Genomic DNA, 22,745 nt, shown 5'->3' on the forward strand with positions numbered 1-22,745 from the left:
TTTATATGGAATTTGCATTCATTAAAATATACACATCTTGGCCATATAATTTTGACAAATGGATACATCCATGTAACTCACAACCTCCTTCATGAAACATTTCCATCTTCCCAGAAAGCAGTGATGTATTTTTTAATTATAAAAAAATTCAGATTATTTGTTGCCATTATAAGAGAACCTAGTTCATTTTTTAATATTTACCTTGAATCTCACAAATGTGTTGAATTCTTATTGCTTATAATTTTGTAAATTCACTTGGATTTTCTATTTAGATAGTTATATCATTCATGAATATGAAAACTTCTTCCTCTCTAGTTATTATTTTTTGAATGATTCATATATATATGCATACATCTATACTTAGTATACACATTCAAACATATACAGGACTTTCCAGGTGACACTGGTAAAGAACCTATCTGCCAATGCAGGAGACATAAGAGATGTGGGTTTGATCCGTGGGTCAGGAAAATACCCTGGAGTAGGGCATGGTACCCTTCCAGTACTTTTGCTTGGACAATGACCATGGACAGTGAAAGCTGGCGGCCTACAGTCCATTATGTTGCAAAAGCGGCACACATGACTTCACTTCAGTCACTCAGTCATGTCCGACTTTGCAACCCCATGGACTGCAGCACACTAGGCCTCCCAGTCCATCACCAAGACCCAGAGTTTACTCAAACTCATGTCCATTGAGTCAGTGATGCCATCCAACCATCTCATCCTCTGTTGGCCCCTTCTCCTCCTGCCTTCAATCTTTCCCAGCATCAAAGTCTTTTCAAATGAGTCAGTTCTTGGCATCAGGTGGCCAAAGTATTAGAGTTTCAGCTTCAACATCAGTCCTTCCAATGAACACTCAGGACTGATCTGCTTTAGGATGGACTGGTTTGATCTCCTTGCAGTCCGAGAGACTCTAAAGAGTCTTTTCCAACACCACAGGTCAAAGCGTCAGTTTTCTTTGGCTCTAAGCTTTCTGTATAGTCCAACTCTCACATCCATACATGACTACTGGAGAACCCATAATCTTGACTAGATGGACCTTTGTTGGCAAAATAATGTCTCTGCTTTTTAATATGCTGTCTAGGTTGGTCATGGCTTTCCTTCCAAGGAGTAAGCATCTTTTAATTTCATGGCTGCAGTCACCATCTGCAGTGATTTTGGAGCCCCCAAAAATAAGGTCAGCCACTGTTTCCCCATCTATTTGCCATGAAATGCTGGGATCGGATGCCATGATCTTCGTTTTCTGAATGTTGACCTTTAAGCCAACTTTTTCACCCTCCTCTTTCACTTTCATCAAGAGACTCTTTAGTTCTTCACTTTCTGCCATAAGGGTGGTGTCATCTGCATATTTAAGGTTATTGATATTTCTCCTGGCAATCTTGATTCCAGCTTATGCTTCATCCAGCCCAGTATTTCTCATGATGTACTCTGCATAGAAGTTAAATAAGCAGGGTGACAATATACAGCCTTGACGTACTCCTTTTCCTATTTGGAACCTGTCTGTTGTTCCATGTCCAGTTCTAACTGTTGCTTCCTGACCTGCATACAGATTTCTCCAGAGGCAGGTCAGGTGGTCTGGTATTCCTATCTCTTGAAGAACTTTCCACAGTTTATTGTGATCCACACAGTCAAAGGTTTTGCATTGTTAATAAAGCAGAAATAGATATTTTTCTGGAACTCTCTTGCTTTTTCCATGGTCCAGCGGATGTTAGCAATTTGATTTCTGGTTCCTCTGCCTTTTCTAAAACCAGCTTGAACATCTGGAAGTTCACGGTTCACATATTGCTGAAGCTTGGCTTGGAGAATTTTGAGCATTACTTTGCTAGCGTGTGAGATGAGTGCAATTGTGCAGTAGTTTGAACATTCTTTTGCATTGCCTTTCTTTGGGATTGGAATGAAAACTGACCTTTTCCAGTCCTGTGGCCACTGCTGAGTTTTCCAAATTTGCTGGCATATTGAGTGTAGCACTTTCACAGTATCATCTGTTAGGATTTGAAATAACTCAACTGGAATTCGATCATCTCCACTAGCTTTGTTCGTAGTGATGCTTTCTAAGGCCCATTTGACTTCACATTCCAGGATGTCTGGCTCTAGGTGAGTGATCACACCATCATGATTATCTGGGTCATGAAGATCTTTTTTGTACAGTTCTTCCGTATATTCTTGCCACCTCTTCTTAATATCTTCTGCTTGTGTTAGGTCCATACCATTTCTGTCCTTTATTGAGCCCATCTTTGCATGAATTGTTCCCTTGGTATCTCTAATTTTCTTGAAGAGATCTCTAGTCTTTCCCATTCTATTGTGTTTGTGTGTGTTTTTTTTTTTCTATTTCTTTGCATTGAACACTGATGAAGGCTTTCTTATCACTCCTTGCTATTCTTTGGAACTCTGCATTCAGATGCTTCTATCTTTCCTTTTCTCCTTTGCTTTTCGCTTCTCTTCTTTTCACGGCTATTTGTAAGGCCTCCTCAGCTAACCATTTTGCTTTTTTGCATTTCTTTTTCTTGGGATGGTCTTGATCCCTGTCTCCTGTACAATGTCACAAACCTCCGTTCATAGTTCATCAGGCAGACTGTCTATCAGATCAGAGAACCCTATCAGATCTAGTCCCTTAAATCTATTTCTCACTTCCACTGTATAATTGTAAGGAATTTGATTTAGGTCATACCTGAATGGTCTAGTGGTTTTCCCTACTTTAAGTCTGAATTTGGCAATAAGGAGTTCATGATCTGAGCCATGGTCAGTTCCCAGTCTTGTTTTTGCTGACTGTATAGAGCATCTCCATGTTTGGCTGCAGAGAATATAATCTGATTTCAGTATTGGCCATCTGGTGATGTCCACGTGTAGAGTCTTCTTGTGTTGTTGGAAGAGGGTGTTTGCTATGACCAGTGTGTTCTCTTGGCAAAATTCTGTTATCCTTTGCCCTTCTTCATTTTGTACTCCAAGGCCAAATTTGCCTGTTACTCCAGGTGTTTCTTGACTTCCTTGGCAACGAAATAACAACAGATGACCATAACTGGCTTAAAATAAGAGAAATTTATTCTCTCACAGTCCTAGAAACTAGAAGTCTGAAATCAAAGTGTCTGTAGGGCCTTTGAAGCCTTTAGGGAAGAACCCTTCCTTTTTCTTCCTAGTTTCTGATGATCAACTGGTACCAGTCCTTGGCATTCCTTGACTTTAGTAATATTTCTCCAGCTTCACCCTCTGCCTTCACATGGCCATCTTCCCCCAGTGTCTCTATGTCCAAAAATCTCCTGTTCTTGTTAAAGACACCCATCATTGAATTTAGGGTGTACCCTAATCCAGTACAACCTAACCTTAGCTTGATTATGTCTGCACAGACTCTGTTTCCAAATAAGGTCCATTCTATGTTTCCTGGTGGACATGGATTTGGGAGAATTCTATTCAACCTAGTATACTTGGTGTCAGCATTTTTACTAGCCTTATGTAAATCTTTGGCATCAGGAATTATGTAATTATGTAAAGATGCATAACTTCCTATCTTGAATCACTAATAACCCATGGAGACATTATAAAAACCTAAGCATAGATTACTTCTTTTATTCTATCTTGAGACACATATAATGGAGATGAATAATTCACATATATAACTTACTTTATGACCTTAAAATCTAATCTGGCTTTTTTTTATCATCCTATTTAAGTTTTACATCACTTTCTTTAATGCTTACTAAGGTTATGAAAGGCTAACATCAAACAGAATAAAGTAAATTCCCTCAGGCAAATAAAAAACATATTTTTACCCATTCTCTCATTTACTATAGAATGATATGAATGCCCAGGTATCTGCATTAGCTTTTTATTTGGTGCTACTTTTAGTAAAACTTAGTGGTACCTGTGATCAATAATTACTTTATAGCTTTCACTTTATAAAAGCTCTTCTATATTTTCTCAAAACTTTAAGTGATTTTTTCAGATAAATTCAGGTGTCTTGAGTAATGGCTTTCCACCTTTTGCAGGTTTTAGAACTTTACTATATAAGGTATAACTATACTTACATAAATCAGTGTGAGTATAGGATAAGAAATTGTGCACATTATCTTTATTCCAGGACTTTTAACTTCAGCCTTCTGGGTGGTTTTTTATTTTTTTTTTGTTTTTAAAACCTTCACTCATAAAAACTTTCCACCATGAGACTGTGACACCAATGACATCATTCCTATAAAGCAGAGAAAGCTGAAGAAGGTGAAGTTATGTTAATAATGAAGTAGTCTTTGTTCTGTGTATTGAATAATATTACCACGGATTAGATCTTAAAAGATTTTTATAGATAAAAAAAATTTAGAGGGTGATTGATTTAATGTCTTCCACTCAGTATTAAATTATGCTTTCCTCATAATTTTTAGATTTTATTCATCACATTAATGACACAGACACTATACCGAGTACCAACGATAGCGACCCTGGTAAGTAGTTTGGAGTTGAAAGTTTGCCTTGTTTCTTTATTCATCACCTTTTTTTCAAAAAAGATATAAGGTAGAACCTATAAATTTATTTTAGGTATATGAGCAGCATAAAATCATTGGGTTAACTAAGCCACTATTAAATGTTGATAACCAATAAGGTAAAAAAAGAACAGCTCCACAAAACTTCATGTTAATATAAGCTAAACAATATTTAGTTCATGTTATACAGTTCACAGTTATAGCTCACATCCACAGTATCCATATTTGCTTATGATCAATAAATATTTTCAAGTACCTCTATCACTGCTGATTGTTTTAGAAGTCTAGGACCTTTGTTCTCAGTTTGTTAATTTAGTTTTAAACATTGATCATTTTAGTTAGTAATATTTAAGATATATAAATTGTTTACTAAATTTCCTAATAATGAACCAAGGCTAGGAAATATGGAAAAATAAATTGAAGATTTGCACCCCCCAAAAAAATAAATTTCTTAGAAAAGTTTATTTTAATTAATTTATTAAAAATAAACATTTGGGAACTTCCCTGGTGGTCCAGTGGCTAAGACTCCATGTTCCCTTTGCAGGGGTCCTGGGTTTGATCCCTGGGCAGGGAACTAAGATTCCATATGCTGCAACTAAGACCTAGTGCAGCCAAATAAATGCATTAAATAAATAAAGAGAATTAAAAAATAATAAATGTTTGTAGCCTATGTGTTTATCCAGTATGGCAGTCATAGGAAAAATGAATAGAAAAGCTAATATAACCTGAGTAACAGCATAACTAACGTCACCTAAAGCTTTTATGTGTTTAGGTTTCAGAGGCACTGAATTGATATTTTGATGGAGGTACATATTGATCACTAAGAGGACAATTCATTCAATGCATATTTATTAAATCTATTATGTGTCAGAAACTGTTCTAGGCTCTGGGATATAATGGACAGACAAGAGTTTCTCTTGTGAATTATACATGCCAATGTTTGCTGTTCAGTGTCTTACTTTACCCCTTAATTAAGTTAATTAATCTGTCATTTGTTAATGCTAGAAAATGAGTGAAGTACCAGCATTATTTCTGTGAATGCACATACACACACACATACTTTTCATTAATTATACTAAAATATATTCATATAATTCAAACACATACCTCCTGAACCCTATTCCTTACCTCAGAATTTTCAAAAGCCCAAGAAACATACTGGTTTTAAAATTGAAATTCATTTACTGTAGCTACTCTTATATCAATTGATGAAACTAGTGTATTACTATCTAGTAGGATTTCTTGAGTAGAGAGTCAGTTCATTGTTGAGTTCATGAATATTAGAATTACACTAATAGTTTGGAGAGCTTTATCAGCAAAGTCAGTTTACTTTGCATAGTGATATCTTATGTTGACAGTAGCACTTCTTAATTCTTTGGTTTATTTTAAACAAAGTATTGAATACAGTATCAAGCAATCCGTTTCAGTAAATATTAGAAATTACAGCAGACATTATTGGATACTTACTGTGTGCAAGCATTGTTCTAAATGTTTTACAGCAACTTCATAAGGTAGTACTGTTCTCTTCATTTTCTATAGCGCTTCCCTGGTAGCTCAGCTGATAAAGAATCTGCTTGCAGTGCAGGAGACCCTGGTTCGATTCCTGAATTGGGACAGTCCCCCAGAAAAGGGATAGGCTACCCATTCCAGTATTCTCGGGCTTCCCAAGGCACAGAGAATTTAGTGACGTGTGTAGAGTGACAGAGTGAAGACTATTCAGTCAGTTTACTTCCATAACCTGTGTTCTTTACCACTCTAGTTGATTAGCACAGGAAAAATTCAAGTTAATTTACTTTTGTCCGGAGCATAGAAGGAAAAAAATACAGGTTAAAAGTGCTAACTAAGAAAACTGTTTGGCTTTGTGGCATGCCAAATAACAGATAGAGAATAAAATTGTTGCTCAGCATTTTTTTACAGCATTAAACATTCTTTACAAAGAGCTGATTATTAGCAAAAGTACTATTATGAACTTAGAAGCACAGTGAGAATGATTTGTATTCTCTGCAAACAGAAGAAACTGCCACTTGTAGATCAGTGTTAGGAAAAATACATTTTATTCACTTCCCAGTTCTCTGGATATCATTTGGGCTTTCAGCTGCTCTAAGGCCTGAGAAACATCCAGGACAGTTACTCTGGATTGCTGGGATTCAAGATTCTTAAGCTTTAAGCAATTATTAGAGTACCATGGCAATGGTGTCCGCTTTTTATTCCAAACCCGTCATTTTTGCTTATTGTTAGAATAAACCTGTTCTGTGGACTTTGTGTGGGTTATTAGCAAAACGAACAATTACCTTGAATGATGTGTCTTATATGATTGTAATAATAAGACCAAATGTCATCCAACCTGATATTTTCTCTCTGGCAGTGGGACAGAAGGATAGTTGGTAGAATAATTTTATCGTTTCCAGTAGAAAGTAGAAATCAAGGCTATACCTCAAAATTTTCTAACATTCTACCTTTAATTATTGATAGGTAAAAGTTTTCTGATTATAACTACATATAAAATAGATAAACCACAAGGACCTACTATATAGCACAGAAAAGTATATTCAATATCTTGTAATAACCTATAGTGGAAAAGAATCTGAAAAATAATATCTGAATCACTATGTTGTATACCTGAAACTAACACAACATTATAAATCAACTATACTTCAAAGTTTTTAAATAAATAATCTAAAAATTTGAAAAGACTCCACATATATCCAAACATAACCCTCTATTTTTTTTTTCCCCAAAAGGAGAAACTTAATATTCATGGTAAAACGTAAGGTCGGTAGAGCAAGTGTAAGTCTCATTGTTCTTCTTCGTTGCCTCCTCTGATCTATTGCTTCCTTGTTGCAGTGATTTGTCCAAGTGCCAGGAGCAGTGGCCATCCTGACAACAGCTCTATGATTTTCTACGCCAGTGACTCAGAACTCCAACAGTTTGAAAAGTGGTGGAATAAGTCCAAGACAGTGCCCTTTTACCTCATAGGGCTCCTTCTGCCACTGCTTAATTTCAAATCTCCTTCATTTTTTTCAAAATTTAACATCCTAGGTAAGCCAAGGCACTCTGTTATAGAGCCTCTGTATAGTAGAATACATGCTGAATTCTGTGGGAATATGGTCTGACCAGCCAAATAGTTACCTTCCAGGCCTGTTCATCTGTGTTTAATTTGTTCACATATATATTGTGCTACTTTTTGCTTTTCTTGATGAAGTTTGGCACAGAAAAAAATAGAGATGGCAATCTCAAGCCCAAGTCCCTTTTAAAGATGAGTTACTGGGATTTCCATTCTATCTTTACTGAACAACTATTCCTCATTTCCACTACAACTACTGGCAGTTGACTAAGATTTCAGCAGGAGAAATCCAAAGTGAGTATTATAGGAATTCTCAGTTCTAAAGTTTGGAAATGTTAGAACTTAGTAAGGGAGATTATGGAATATTTTTTCCCTACAGATTCTATTTAAGAGTATAAACAAGAATTATCACTTTTTTAAAAATATAAATTTATTTTAATTGGAGGCTAATTACTTTACAATATTGTATTGATTTTGCCATACATCAACATGAATCTGCCATGGGTGTACAAGTGTTCCCCATCCTGAACCCCCCTTTCACCTCCCTCCCCATACCATCCCTCTGGGTCATCCCAGTGCACCAGCCCCAAGCATCCAGCATCATGCATTAAACCTGGAGTAGCGATTCATTTCACATATGATATTATGCATGTTTCAATGCCATTCTCCCAAATCATCCCACCCTCGCCCTCTCCCACAGAGTCCAAAAGACTGTTCTATACATCTGTGTCTCTTTTGCTGTCTCACATACAGGGTTATCGTCACCATCTTTCTAAATTCCATATATATGCGTTAGTATACTTGTATTGGTGTTTTTCTTTCTGGCTTACTTCCCTCTGTATAATTGGCTTGAGTTTCATCCACCTCATTAGAACTGATTCAAATGTATTCTTTTTAATGGCTGAATAATACTCCATTGTGTATATGTGCCACAGCTTTCTTATCCATTCATCTGCTGATGGACATCTAGGTTGCTTCCACATCCTGGCTATTATAAACAGTGCTGCGATGAACACTGGGGTACACGTGTCTCTTTCAATTCTGGTTTCCTTGGTGTGTATGCCCAGAAGTGGGATTGCTGGGTCATAAGGCAGTTCTATCTGCAATTTTTTAAGGAATCTCCACACTGTTCTCCATAGTGGCTGTACTAGTTTGCATTCCCACCAACAGTGTAAGAGGGTTCCCTTTTCTCCACACCCTCTCCAGCATTTATTGCTTGTAGACTTTTGGATCGCAGCCATTCTGACTGGTGTGAAATGGTACCTCACTGTGGTCTTGATTTGCAATACTCTGATAATGAGTGATGTTGAGCATCTTTTCATGTGTTTGTTAGCCATCTGTATGTCTTATTTGGAGAACTGTCTGTTTAGTTCTTTGGCCCAGTTTTTGGTTGGATCGTTTATTTTTCTGGAACTGAGCTGTAGGAGTTGCTTGTATATTTTTGAGATTAGTTGTTTGTCAGTTGCTTCATTTGCTATTATTTTCTCCCATTCCAAAGGCTGTCTTTTCACCTTGCTTATAGTTTCCTTTGTTGTGCAGAAACTTGTAATTTTAATTAGGTCCCATTTGTTTATTTTTGCTTTCATTGCCAATATTCAGGGAGGTAGGTCATAGAGGATCCTGCTGTGATTTATGTCGGAGAGTGTTTTGCCTATGTTCTCCTCTAGGAGTTTTATAGTTTCTGGTCTTACGTTTAGATCTTTAATCCATTTTGAGTTTATTTTTGTGTATGGTATTAGAAAGTGTCCTAGTTTCATTCTTTTACAAGTGGTTGACCAGTTTTCCCAGCACCACTTGTTAAAGAGATTCTCTTTTCTCCATTGTATATTCTTGCCTCCTTTGTCAAAGATAAGGTGTCCATAGGTGTGTGAGTTTATCTCTGGGCTTTCTATTTTGTTCCATTGATCGATATTTCTGTCTTTGTACCAGTACCATACTGTCTTGATGACTGTGGCTTTGTAGTAGAGCCTGAAGTCAGTCAGGTTGATTCCTCCAGTTCATTCTTCTTTCTCAAGATTGCTTTGGCTTTTCAAGGTTTTTTGTATTTCCATACTAATTGTGAAATTATTTGTTCTAGCTCTGTGAAAAATACTGTTGGTGGCTTGATAGGGATTACATTGAATCTATATATTGCTTTGGGTAGTATACTCATTTTCACTATATTGATTCTTCCAATCCATGAACATGGTATATTTCTCCATCTGTTAGTGTCCTCTTTGATTTCTTTCACCAGTGTTTTATAGTTTTCTATATATAGGTCTTTTGTTTTGGAGAAGGAAATGGCAATCCACTCCAGTATTCTTGCCTGGAGAATCCCATGGACAGAGGAGCTTGGTGGGCTACAGTCCATGGGTCGCAAAGAGCTGGACATGACTGAGCGACTTCACTTTCACTTTCACTTTGTTTCTTTAGGTAGATATATTCCTAAGTATTTTATTCTTTTTGTTGCAATGGTGAATGGAATTGTTTCCTTAATTTCTCTTTCTATTTTCTCATTATTAGTGTATAGGAATGCAAGGGATTTCTGTGTGTTGATTTTGTATCCTGCAACTTTACTATATTCATTGATTAGCTCTAGTAATTTTCTGGTGGAGTCTTTAGGGTTTTCATGTAGAGGATCATGTCACTGCATACAGTGAGAGTCTTACTTCTTCTTTTCCAATTTGGATTCCTTTTATTTCTTTTTCTGCTCTGATTGCTGTGGCCAAAACTTCCAAAATTATGTTGAATAGTAGTGGTGCAAATGGGCACCCTTGTCTTGTTCCTGACTTTAGGGGAAATGCTTTCAATTTTTCACCATTGAGGATAATGTTTGCTGTGGGTTTGTCATATATATGTTGAGGTATGTCCCTTCTATTCCTGCTTTCTGGGGAGTTTTTTTTTTTTTTTTAATCATGAATGGATGTTGAATTTTGTCAAAGGCTTTCTCTACATCTATTGAGATAATCATATGGCTTTTATTTTTCAATTTGTTAATGTGGTGAATTACATTGATTGATTTGTGGATATTGAAGAATCCTTGCATCCGTGGGATAAAGCCCACTTGGTCATGGTGTATGATCTTTTTAATGTGTTGTTGGCTTCTGATTACTAGAATTTTGTTAAGGATTTTTGCATCTATGTTCATCAGTGATATTGGCCTGTAGTTTTCTTTTTTTTGTGGCATCTTTGTCAGGTTTTGGTATCAGGGTGATGGTGGCCTCATAGAATGAGTTTGGAAGTTTACCTTCCTCTGCAATTTCTGGAAGAGTTTGAGTAGGATAGGTGTTAGCTCTTCTCTAAATTTTTGGTAGAATTCAGCTGTGAAGCCGTCTGGACCTGGGCTTTTGTTTGCTGGCAGATTTCTGATTACAGTTTCAATTTCCGTGCTTGTGATGGGTCTGTTAAGATTTTCTATTTCTTCCTGGTTCAGTTTTGGAAAGTTGTACTTGTCTAAGAATTTGTCCATTTCTTCCACGTTGTCCATTTTATTGGCATATAATTGCTGATAGTAGTCTCTTATGATCCTTTGTATTTCTGTGTTGTCTGTTGTGATCTCTCCATTTTCATTTCTAATTTTATTGATTTGATTTTTCTCTCTTTGTTTCTTGATGAGTCTGGCAAATGGTTTGTCAATTTTATTTATCCTTTCAAAGAACCAGCTTTTTTGGCTTTGTTGAGTTTTGCTATGGCCTCTTTTGTTTCTTTTGTATTTATTTCTGCCCTAATTTTTAAGATTTCTTTCCTTCTACTAACGCTGGGATTCTTCATTTCTTCCTTTACTAGTTGCTTTAGGTGTAGTTAGGTTATTTATTTGACTTTTTTCTTGTTTCTTGAGGTATGCCTGTATTGCGACTTATCACCTCCCCTGTCCCTGCTGCTGGGTATTCTGGATGTACAACCAGCGCACCTTCTCAGGCAGATGTTGACCGTCCAGAATTCCAAGAAGTCTTGGTTAGCAACGAAGCCTGCTCGCAGTTTGGTAGATAATGCCTCTCTGGGGCCGCAATTGCCCCCTTCCGGCTCTGGCTGCCCTCTCCTGCCTGTCACCGGAGGGGGATGGGCTGGCCTGCAGTGGGCTAGCTCTGCTCAGTCCTTTGTTCTGTGAGTGGGCCTGACAGCATCTTAGGTTATGGTTTTTCCATGTGGTATCTATACCACACTCTGGTTTGCTATCCCAAGTTAGTTCCCTCAGATTGCCCTTGGGGCATTCAGGCCCGGTCCTTACTCTAAGCAATGCAGCCTGCACATCCCTGCCCAGCCCCCGCATGCTAGTGGCGGATGCAGGCATCTACGCTGCTTCTCCACTGGGGGAGTTACCATTGGGCACGTAATCTGTGGGTTTAAATTATTTATTTATTTTTCCTACCAGTTATGTTGCCCTCTGTGGTTCCAAGGCTCACCACAGACTCGGCAGTGAGAGTGTTTCCTGGTGTTTGGAAACTTCTCTTTTTTAAAACTCCCTTTCCAGGACGGAGCTCTGTCCCTACCTCTTTTGCCTCTCTTTTTATCTTTTATATTTTTTCCTACTTCTTTTCGAAGACAGTGGGCTCCTTTTCTGGGTGCCTGATGTCCTCTGCTGGCATTCAGCAGTTGTTTTGTGGAATTTACTCAGCGTTCAAATGTTCTTTTGATGAATTTGTGGGGGAGAAAGTGGTCTCCCTGTCCTATTCCTCCGCCATCTTAGGACTGCCCCCATCACTTGACTTTGAACCTCGAATATTGTTCTCTAGCTGAAGCGCCTTAGGCTTATTCTGGTTTTTCTCTGTTCCTCAGTGCTCCTTCTTTCTTTTCAACACTAACTTTAAAGGAACAGACTTTTTTTGTGAGACCTGTTTTTCAGAAATTTCTGAAATCACTGAAGAAATTTCATAAAAGGAACCCCTATGAAAGCTCAGATCTGGTTAACTAAAGACAAGCTGCTACTGCTAAGCCACTTCAGTCATGTCCGACTCTGTGAGACCCCATGGACGGCAGCCCACCAAGCTCCCCCGTCCCTGGGATTCTCCAGGCAAGAACACTGGAGTGGGTTGCCATTTCCTTCTCCAATGTATGAAAGTGAAAGTGAAGTTGCTCAGTCGCGTCCAACTCTTAGCAACCCCATGGACTGCAGCCTACCAGGCTCCTCCGTCCATGGGATTTTCCAGGCAAGAGTACTGGAGTGGGGTGCCACTGCCTTCTCCAAACTAAAGACAAGGGTATCATTCAAAAAGAACTGTTAACCCAAATAGATAATAGGATTTCACCTTCTCCCTGTAGGTATGGTCTCTTGGTAGGCAGACTAGAGTATGAAAAAATTAGATTACATCAAAGAGATGGCTTTTGGGGTTTTCAAAAGACCAAAGAAGGAAGTAAGGATATTTCTCTATACCTTAGCTTCATAACAAAATTCACCATGAGACTACAACAGACACACACAGAAAATGAAGAGTTGTGGTTATATAAACTTCAGCCTCCTGTATGCATCCTTTCTAAATCAGCTAACCTCCAAACCCACAGTAGAGCTTATAGAGCTCATTTGTGGTTTCCTGATTTGCTGGCCAACTTTCCTATGGAATAGATCTTTAAAAGTTAGCTTGTGAACTTACAAAAGAACTTGCTCAATTGGGCAAAACAATCACTAGGCTTCTAACCAGGTTAAATTATTCTCCACCTCCTTAAGATATTTTGTTTTTGCCCTTTCTCTTGGCAAAACTTTCTCTTTTAAAACTACGTATTTCTTCTTTAGAGAAATCAGAATCTAATTCCTCTAAAAACCATCCTGGATCTCTTGACTCTGCTCAATAGTGACTGGACTTAATTCTTTAAATCCTTTAGCTTCCAAACTACTAAAAAATCCTGAAATTCTGAATGCCCACTTTACCCTGCATAAAGTAGGTGTTCACTGTACACACAGTGAATGGAATCTGAAATCTTTCCATGGAGCGAGTAGTACTATGCAACCAAAACTTCATCTAGATTCTAGATCAGATTGTTCATGGACTGTTTGACTTACTACCATTCTCAAATAAGTTTATGATCCACATTTACTACTTCTCTTTCTTTACTTTCTACTATCTTACACTAAATATTTTGACAGATTTTTCCCAACTTGTTGGCTGTCTCTAACTTTTAATACAGAGAATAAGAGTCAGGGACTTCCAGGGGTCCAGTGGTTAAGACTTCGTGCTTCCAATTCAGGGAGTGCAGGTTCTATCCCTGGTTGGGGAATGAAGATCCCACATGCCACACGGACAAATTAGAAAAAAGTCAGTTTTGTGTTTTGTTTTTTTCCTAAATAACCTTGCGATCTTATAATAAACTCTCTACATGTATCAGAGCCTAAATTCAGCTCATAACCTCTCAGGCCTACTACATAGCTTTGTTTTCTGATATCTTCCAGGGTTTGTTTCTGTTCTTTAGATCTTCAGTTCAGTTCAGTTGCTCAGTCGTGTCCGACTCTTTACCTGGGCATAAATACTAATGCTAATTTTCCAAACTTTGCTGAAAGTGTTGAAACAAAATTTGATTTTGAAATAGTCTGTGAAACAAAGATGATTAATGGTTTCTGAATTTTTCCTTGCAGGCACAGTGTCCGTTCTCTACTTGATTTTTCTTGTCACTTGGAAGGCTATTCGCTTGGGATTTCATTTGGAGTTTCATTGGTTTACACCAACAGAATTTTTTGTCCCAGGTGAGCTATTTCAGTCAAATAAAGAATTAATGAATTACAATAATGTGATCTTTAGTTAACTATTAGCTAACTATTAATAGTTAGCTAACTATTGTTAGCTATTGTTACTATAAAACAAATAATCATAGCTTTTATGATGAGCACTTTTTATTAATGCTGTTAAGCTAAAACCAGAAATACAGTTGAAATTACTATGGTTTTCTTGCAGTTGGGGATAACCAGGACCCTTTGTCATTTCTACTTGGGAGTTAAAAGTCACAGAGCAATTGAAAAATCAAGAACTCATTCTCTAGACATCTCTGAGAAGGCATAACCCTAGAATTTTAGAGACTTAGAACATAGTAATAAATATATCTGGATAATACTAGTAATTGTAGGTCATCTGCTTGGTGGTTCTATGGTGGGTAATACCACGTGACCCAGGTCTGCTGCAGCCAGAGCCCCTATCCCTGTGGCAGGCCACTGCTGACTCGTGCCTCCACAGGAGACACTCAAACACTCAAAGGCAGGTCTGGCTCAGTCTCTGTGGGACCTCTGGGTCCTGGTGCACACACAGTTGGAAGCATCTCTGGTGGGTAGGGGGTTTGATTCTAAATGCAATTTCACCCCTCCTGCCATTTTGTTGGGGCTTTTCCTTTGCCCTTGGACTTGGGTATATCTTTTTTTGGTGGGATCCAACATTCTCCTGTCAATAATAGTTCAGCAGCAAGTTGCAATTTTGGAGTTCTTGCAAGAGATGAGCACACGTTCTTCTACTCCTCCATCTTGTTGCAGAATGATTATACCGAAGAAATTCTTGCAGTGTTAAGAAAGTTCTAGGACCCACTACAGATTTCCCAACTTGAGATTCAGGCAACGGGACTGAGAACCCCCAGGCAATTTGACTTTGGAGACAGCGGATTTGATTACAGAACTTCCAAAGGACTGGGGGAACAGATTCTTGGAGGGCACGAACAAAACCTTGTGAACACCAGGGCCAGGAAAAAGGAGCATTGTGCCCACAAGAGACTGAGTCAGACTTGCCTTTGAGTGTCCAGAAGTCTCAGACCAAACAACAGAGATGGAACACAGCCCCACCCATCAAAAGAAAATTGGATTAAAGATTTCCTGAGCATGGCCCCACCCATTAGAATAAGAACCAGTTTCCTCCACAGTCAGTCTCTCCCATCAGGAAGCTTCCATAAATGTCTTATCCTTTTTTATCAGAGGGCAGACAGAATGAAAACCATAGTCACAGAAAACTAAGCAAACTGATCACATGGACCACAGCTTTGTCTAACTCAGTGAAACTGTGAGCCATGCTGTGTAGGGCCACCCAAGACAGATGGGTCACTATGGATAGTTCTGACAAAATGTGGTCCACTGGAGAAGGGAATGGCAAACTGCTTCAGTATTCTTGCTTTGAGAACTCCATGAACAGTATGAAAAGGCAAAAAGATGTGTCACTGAAAGATGAACTCCCCAGGTCAATAGGTGCCCAATATGCTATTGGAGAAGAGTGAAGAAATAACTCCAGAAAGAATGAAGAGATGGAGCCAAAGCAAAAACAACACCCAGTTGTGGATGTGACTAGGAATGAAAGTAAAGTCTGATGCTGTAAAGAACAATATTACATGGGAACCCAGAATGTTAGATCCATGAATCAAGGTAAACTGGAAGTGGTTAAACAGGAGATGGCAAGAGTGAACATCGACATTTTAGGACTCAGTGAACTAAAATGGACCGGAATGGGAGAATTTAACTCAGATGACCATTATATCTGCTACTGTGGCCAAGAATCCCTTAGAAGAAATGGAGTAGCCCTCATAGTCAACAAAAGAGTCCAAAATGCAGTACTTGGCTGAAATCTCAAAATGACAGAATGATCTCTGTTTGATTCCAAGGTAAACAATTCAATATCATAGTAATCCAAGTCTATGCCCCAACCACTAATGCTGAAGAAGCTGAAGTTGAATGGTTCTATGAAGACCTACAAGACCTTTTAGAACTAACACCAAAATAGGATGTCCTCTTTATCATAGGGGACTGGAATGCATAGGAAGTCAGGAGATACTGGAGTAACAGGCAAGTTTGGCCTTGGAGTACAGAATGAAGCAGGGCAAAGGCTAACAGAGTTTTGCCAAGAGAACTCACTGGTCATAGTAAACACCCTCTTCCAACAACACAAGAGACAACTCTGCACATGGACATCACCAGATGGTCAATACCAAAATCAGATTATATTCTTTGCAACGAAAGATGGAGAAGCCCTATACAGTCAGCAGAAACAAGACCAGGAGCTGACTGTGGCTCAGATCTTGAACTCCTTATTGCAAAATTCAGAGTTAAATGGAAGAAAGTAGGGAAATTCACTAGTTCATTCAGGCATGACCTAAAGTCAAATCCCTTATGATTATACAGTAAAAGTGACAAATAAATTCAAGGAATTAGATCTGATACACACCGTACCTGAAGAACTTGGTGACCAAGACCATCCCCATGAAAAAGAAATGCAAAATGGTTAGCTGAGGAGGCCGTACAAATAGCTGAGAAAAGAAGAGAAGCTAAAGGCAAAGGGGAAAAGGAAAGATATACCCATCTGAATGCAGAGTTAATAGCAAGGAGAAATAAGAAAGCCTTCCTCAGTGATTCAATGCAAAGAAATAGAGGAAAACAAAGAATGGGAACACTAGAGGTCTCTTCAGGAAAATTAGAGATACCAAGGGAACATTTCATGGAAAGATGGGCACAATAAAGGACAGAAACAGTATGGACCTAACTGAAGCTGAAGATATTAAGAAAAGGTGGCAAGAATGCACAGAATAACTATATAAAAATATTTTTTAAAAGTCTTAATGACCCAGATAACCACAATGGTGTGATCACTCACCTAGAGCCAGACATCCTGGAATGTGAAGTCAAATGGGCCTTAGGAAGCATCACTAGGAACAAAGCTAGTGGAGATGATGGAATTCCAGTTGACCTATTTCAGATCCTAACAGATGATGCTGTGAAAGTGCTACACTCAATATGCTAGTAAATTGGAAAACTCAGCAGTGGTCACAGGACTGGAAAAGGTCAGTTTTCATTCCAATCCCAAAGAAAGGCTATGCCAAAGAATGTTCAAACTACCACACAATTGTACTTATCTCACATGTTTGCAAAGTAATGCTCCAAATTCTCCAAGCCAGGCTTCAACAGTATGTGAACCGAGAGCTTCCATATGTTCAAGCTGGTTTTAGAAAAGGCAGAACAGCCAGAGATCAAATTGCCAACATTTGCTGGATCATCGAAAAAGTAAGAGAGTTCTAGAAAAGCATCTACTTCTGCTTTATTGACTACACCAAAGCCTTTGACTGTGTGGATCACAATAAACTGTGGAAAATTCTGAAAGAGATGGGAATACCAGACCACCTGACCTGCCTCCTGAGAAATCTGTGTGCAGGTCAAGAAGGAACAATTAGAACTGGACATGGTACAATGGACTAGTTCCATATTGGGAAAGGAATACGTCAAGGCTCTATATTGTCACTCTGCTTATTTAACTTATATGTAGAGTACATCATGCAAAATACTGGGCTGGATGAAGCACAAGCTGGAATCAAGATTGCCGGAAGAAACAACAGTAACCTCAGATGTGCAGATAACACCACCCTTATGGCAGAAAGCAAAGAGGAACTAAAGAGCTTCTTGATGAAGGTGAAAAGGGAAAGGGAAAAAGTTGGCTTAAAACTCAACATTCAGAAAATTAAGATCATGGCATCCAGTCCCATCACTTCATGGCAAATAGATGGGGAAACAATGGAAACAGTGACAGACTTTATTTTGGGGGCTCCAAAATCATTGCAAATGGTGACTGCAGCCATGAAATCAAAAGATGCTTGCTCCTTGGAAGAAAAGCCATGACCAACCTAAAGCAGAGACATTACTTTGCCAACAAAGGACCGTTTAGTCAAGGCTGTGGTTTTTCCAGTAGTCATGTATGGATGTGAGTGTTGGACCATAAAGAAAGCTGCATGCTGAAGAATTGATGCTTTTGAACTGTGGTGTTTTAGAAGACTCTGGAGAGACCCTTGGACTGCAAGGAGATCAAACCAATCAATCCTAAAGGAAATCAAACCTGAATATTCATTGGAAGGGCTGATGCTGAAGCTGAAGCTCCAATACTTTGTCCACCTGATGTGATGAATTGACTCACTGGAAAAGGCCTTGATGCTGGGAGAGATTTAAGGCAGGAGGAGAAAGGGATGACAGAGGATGAGGTGGTTGGATGGCATCACCTACTCAATTGACATGAGTTTGAGCACACTCCAAGAGTTGGTGATGGACAGGGAAGCCTGGCGTACTGCATTCCATGAGGTCGCAAAGAGTCGTACATGACTGAGCTACTGAACTGAACTAAATGCTGGTAATTAACATCATTGTTCCCTTTATGGGTTTTTTTCTTTTAATGTTGATGTTTTTCAGACTAATTAAGATGGTGATTATTAAGTGTTCTTTTCCTCCTTTTTTTTTACCCCATAGCAATTTTTTGTTTCACCCAAATTTAGAGTATTTTGAATATGATAGAAGGGCATCTGAGGGATCAAACCCAGGTGTCCCACATTGCAGGCAGGATTCTTTACCGTCTGAGCCACCAGGGAAGCCCAAGAATACTGAAGTGGGTAGCTTCACCCATCTCCAGGGAATCCTCCAACCCAGGAATCGAACTCAGGTCTTCTACATTGCAGGCAGATTCTTTATCAGCTGAGCTACCAGGGAAGTCCAAAGCAATGAATCGATAATGCTAAATGGGGAGACAGACTAGAAAATAGAAGTGGCTATTATGCTTGTATCTTAAAAACTGGTAAGGAGAAAGAAATTAGTACAAAATCCTGTTGTTGGTTTAGAAAGACTGCTTTCCTTCCATTCTTCAACTGTTGATTCTGGCAGTGTAGATTTCAAGTCTTTATTCAATTTCTCAGGTTTGTCTTTAAAGCCTACAATTAGAGTTGTCTTCCTTTGTTTCATTTATTACAACATTCTTGAGTTCTCCAGGTGTGCTGAGTTGGTGATCATTGGAAGTCGTTGTCTGTGTTACCATGGTTACTTATTTTTAGTTCATCTGGCTGCATCAACTTTAATTTTTTAAATTTCTATCAGAAGCCCACAAAGACTAAAAAGTCAGTTTAAATTCAGAATAAAGGAAGCACTGGGCTTGAAAGGCATCCTTCTCTCACAGATTATATTTAAAATTGGATAGTGATAAAAATGGCAACTTTAAGTTACTTCTTCCACTGATTAATAAAAATAGTCTATTTTCTAAAAGTAGATTCATGATGATTTATATTTAGACTTAGTGATAAAAGTTCCTGCTAATGATAGACCATTAGAGATAAATATGAAAGAAAGGGAGAATATTAATAGTTTTTTAGAAGATGGAAAAGAGAAACATTTAAGTAGTTATCAAGCCATTTATTTCACTTTGCTTCATTTCTAAATGATATGAAAGGAGAATCATGAGGACTAAAAGGAGTTTTTATAAATATTTATGGCTCTGAGACTTACTGTGATTGAAGAATTTTTCAATAAAGAAAATATGTCATAAATCTTTCTCAGTAAAGGCTGATTAAAAATCAGAGAACTTGGAGGGTGTGAATCTTTACTGTCCTGATGAAGAATTCTCATAAACTTCTGGGTCTAATTGAATCTTTATGTACTCTTGTTTCTAAAAATTCATTTTTTGGTTCAGTAAGTAGATCCCATCACCCTTCTTCCCAAGTAATTAGAAAAATGACAAGAAAAACCTGCTCATGTATTTCATTCTATCCTTTCCTGCCTACTCAGGGACTTTACTTTTTGCTGTTATCCTTTCTTTTTTAATCAGGCGTTATCAGATTTTTCCTACTGAACTATTCCTACTAGTATACAAACATGTTTCCCAGTTTAAAAACAAAAACTCGTATAACCCCATTCCCTGTAACTGTTACTTCTTTTGAAAGAAAAACTTTGTAAGTGTTGTCTGTGCTGTCTCCACTTCTTCCATTTTGCCTTGGACTCACTTCTGTTAGGCTTTTGCTCCAGTCACTCCATGCCTGATGACCAATGACTTCATCTTTCCAAACCCCAGGACCAAGTCCCATACCTCTTCTTACTCAACCTATAAGCAGCATTGGGCACATTTGGCCACGTCTTCCATCTTAAAACACTTTATTTACTTAACTTCTAAAACCCTATTCTCTCTTGACTCTTCTACATAACTGTTCCTTTTCTTATCTCTGACCTCTAAATGATAGTCATCTGGTTTAGACACAAACTCCCCTTCTCTCTACCTTTATTCCCTAAATAATGTCATCTAGTCACCTAGCTTTATATGTTGTCATCATAGATGATGACCAATCCCAATTTTTTTATCTCTAGCTCAGATCTCTCTACTGAAATCCATACTCATGTATCTAGCTGCTTCTTCTTGGATGTCCACTTTGCATTCTTAATTTACAAAAATCCAATAATTGTTTTCTCCCTCATCCACCCCCTCCCACCAGCCTGCTTAACCTGCTCTTCTCCCAGGCTTCTCATTCTCAGAAAATGGTAGCACCAGTTTACCACTTGACTGGGCCAAACACCTAGGAGTCATAACTGACTGTTCTTTTTTTCAACTTCCCCTCCACCAATATCTGCACAACTGACCTTCTGCTTTCAAAATAAATTGAGAATCTGACTATTTCTTATCATTTCTACCAAAAAAGAACTATGTTAAGCTCCTACTCTCTCAGCCAGATTACTGAAGTAGCCTCATAACTACCCTCACTGTTTCCACTTTGTCTCCTTCTCCGTAGTCTGTTCCACACCTAGCAGATAGAGTTTGTTTTTAAAACATAACCTTCAAAAGCCTCTAGTGGTTTCCCATCTTATTCAGAATAGAGGCAAGTCCAGACCATCTGACCAGCCTCTTGAGAAATCTGTATGCAGGTCAGGAAGGAACAGTTAGAACTGGACATGGAACAACAGACTGGTTCCAAATAGGAAAAGGAGTACGTCAAGGCTGTATATTGTCACCCTGCTTATTTAACTTATATGCAGAGTACATCATGAGAAACGCTGGACTGGAAGAAACACAAGCTGGAATCAAGATTGCCGGGAGAAATATTAATAACCTCAGATATGCAGATAAAACCACCCTTATGGCAGAAAGTGAAGAGGAACTAAAAAGCCTCTTGATGAAAGTGAAAGAGGAGAGTGAAAAAGTTGGCTTGAAGCTCAACATTCAGAAAACGAAGATCATGGCATCCGGTCCCATCACTTCATGGGAAATAGATGGGGAAACAGTGGAAACAGTGCCAGACTTTGTTTATTTGGGCTCCAAAATCACTGCAGATGGTGATTGCAGCCATGAAATTAAAAGATGCTTCCTCCTTGGAAGAAAAGTTATGACCAACCTAGATAGCATATTCAAAAGCAAAGACATTACTTTGCCAACTAAGGTCCATCTAGTCAAGGCTATGGTTTTTCCTGTGGTCATGTATGGATGTGAGAGTTGGACTGTGAAGAAAGCTGAGCGCTGAAGAATTGATGCTTTTGAACTGTGGTATTGGAGAAGACTCTTGAGAGTCCCTTGGACTGCAAGGAGATCCAACCAATCCGTTCTGAAGGAGATCAGCCCTGGGATTTCTTTGGAAGGAATGATGCTAAAGCTGAAACTCCAGTACTTTGGCCACCTCGTGTGAAGAGTTGACTCATTGGAAAAGATTCTGATGCTGGGAGGGATTGGGGGCAGGAGGAGAAGGGGACGACAGAGGATGAGATGGCTGGATGGCATCACTGACTCGATAGCCATGAGTCTGAGTGAACTCTGGGAGTTGGTGATGGACAGGGAGGCCTGGCGTGCTGTGATTCATGGGGTCGCAAAGAGTTGGACACGACTGAGCAATAGGCCCTGTTGAATGTGACTCCTGGCTTTCTCTCTGATTTCTTTCCCTATTACTTTCCACTCATTCAGTCTACTCCAACAACACTGCCTTCCTTGCTGCTCTACTAAATTGCCAAGCACTCTCCTAGCTCAGAGTCTTTGCACTCAGTATTCCTTGTACGTAAAATGTCCTCTTTTTCTCAGGTTTCTACATGATTGGTATTGTTAGAGAGGTTTTCCCTGACTTTGTACCAACTCTCACACCTTCTTGTTCTTTGTTTTCTTTAGAACTGTCATCACTACCAAATCTTACATGCAAATATCCCTGGTTATCTAAATGTTAAATTCCTGATTCTGACTGGTTGGAGTATTGAGGCATATTCGTTATTCTAATCAACTTGGCTCTCGAGTTTCAGATAGAAAGTTGCAGACATTAAGATAACAAGAGACTTACCTAAAAATGTTTCTGAATCTGTTTGGTTCTTGAATTTGGAAAATTCAGATGTTATGAAATATCTGTGTTTATTTTTTTTTACCTGGGTATCTAGAATGTTCGCTCTCTGAGAAATATTCTTTGTTTTTTTATGCTTCTCTATTACTATTGTATCCCCAAGATCTATGATACTTCTAGCATATAATGAGTGCTCAAATAATTGAGAAAATGGGTTTATATCTACTCCTTCCCAAATCCCATTA

General features: G+C 38.5%; 1 protein-coding gene across 9 annotated transcripts in view; it reads left to right on the forward strand.

Annotated features, from left to right (window-relative positions):
* SLC38A9 (solute carrier family 38 member 9) overlaps window positions 1–22,745 on the forward strand; it is a 94,758-nt gene that overhangs the window by 45,911 nt on the left and 26,102 nt on the right. For all 9 annotated transcript variants that reach the window (XR_006056514.2, XM_012096926.5, XM_042233782.2 and 6 more), the window contains 3 exons: window positions 4,368–4,427; window positions 7,311–7,505; window positions 14,075–14,182. Coding sequence is in view for 8 of the 9 variants with exons in the window: in XM_012096926.5 (XP_011952316.1) it covers window positions 4,368–4,427; window positions 7,311–7,505; window positions 14,075–14,182 (363 nt within the window). In the remaining variant the exon portion in view is untranslated. The remainder of the gene's footprint in view (window positions 1–4,367; window positions 4,428–7,310; window positions 7,506–14,074; window positions 14,183–22,745) is intronic.

Source organism: Ovis aries, chromosome 16 (genome assembly GCF_016772045.2).
Source record: "Ovis aries strain OAR_USU_Benz2616 breed Rambouillet chromosome 16, ARS-UI_Ramb_v3.0, whole genome shotgun sequence".
Taxonomy (NCBI): domain Eukaryota; kingdom Metazoa; phylum Chordata; class Mammalia; order Artiodactyla; family Bovidae; genus Ovis; species Ovis aries.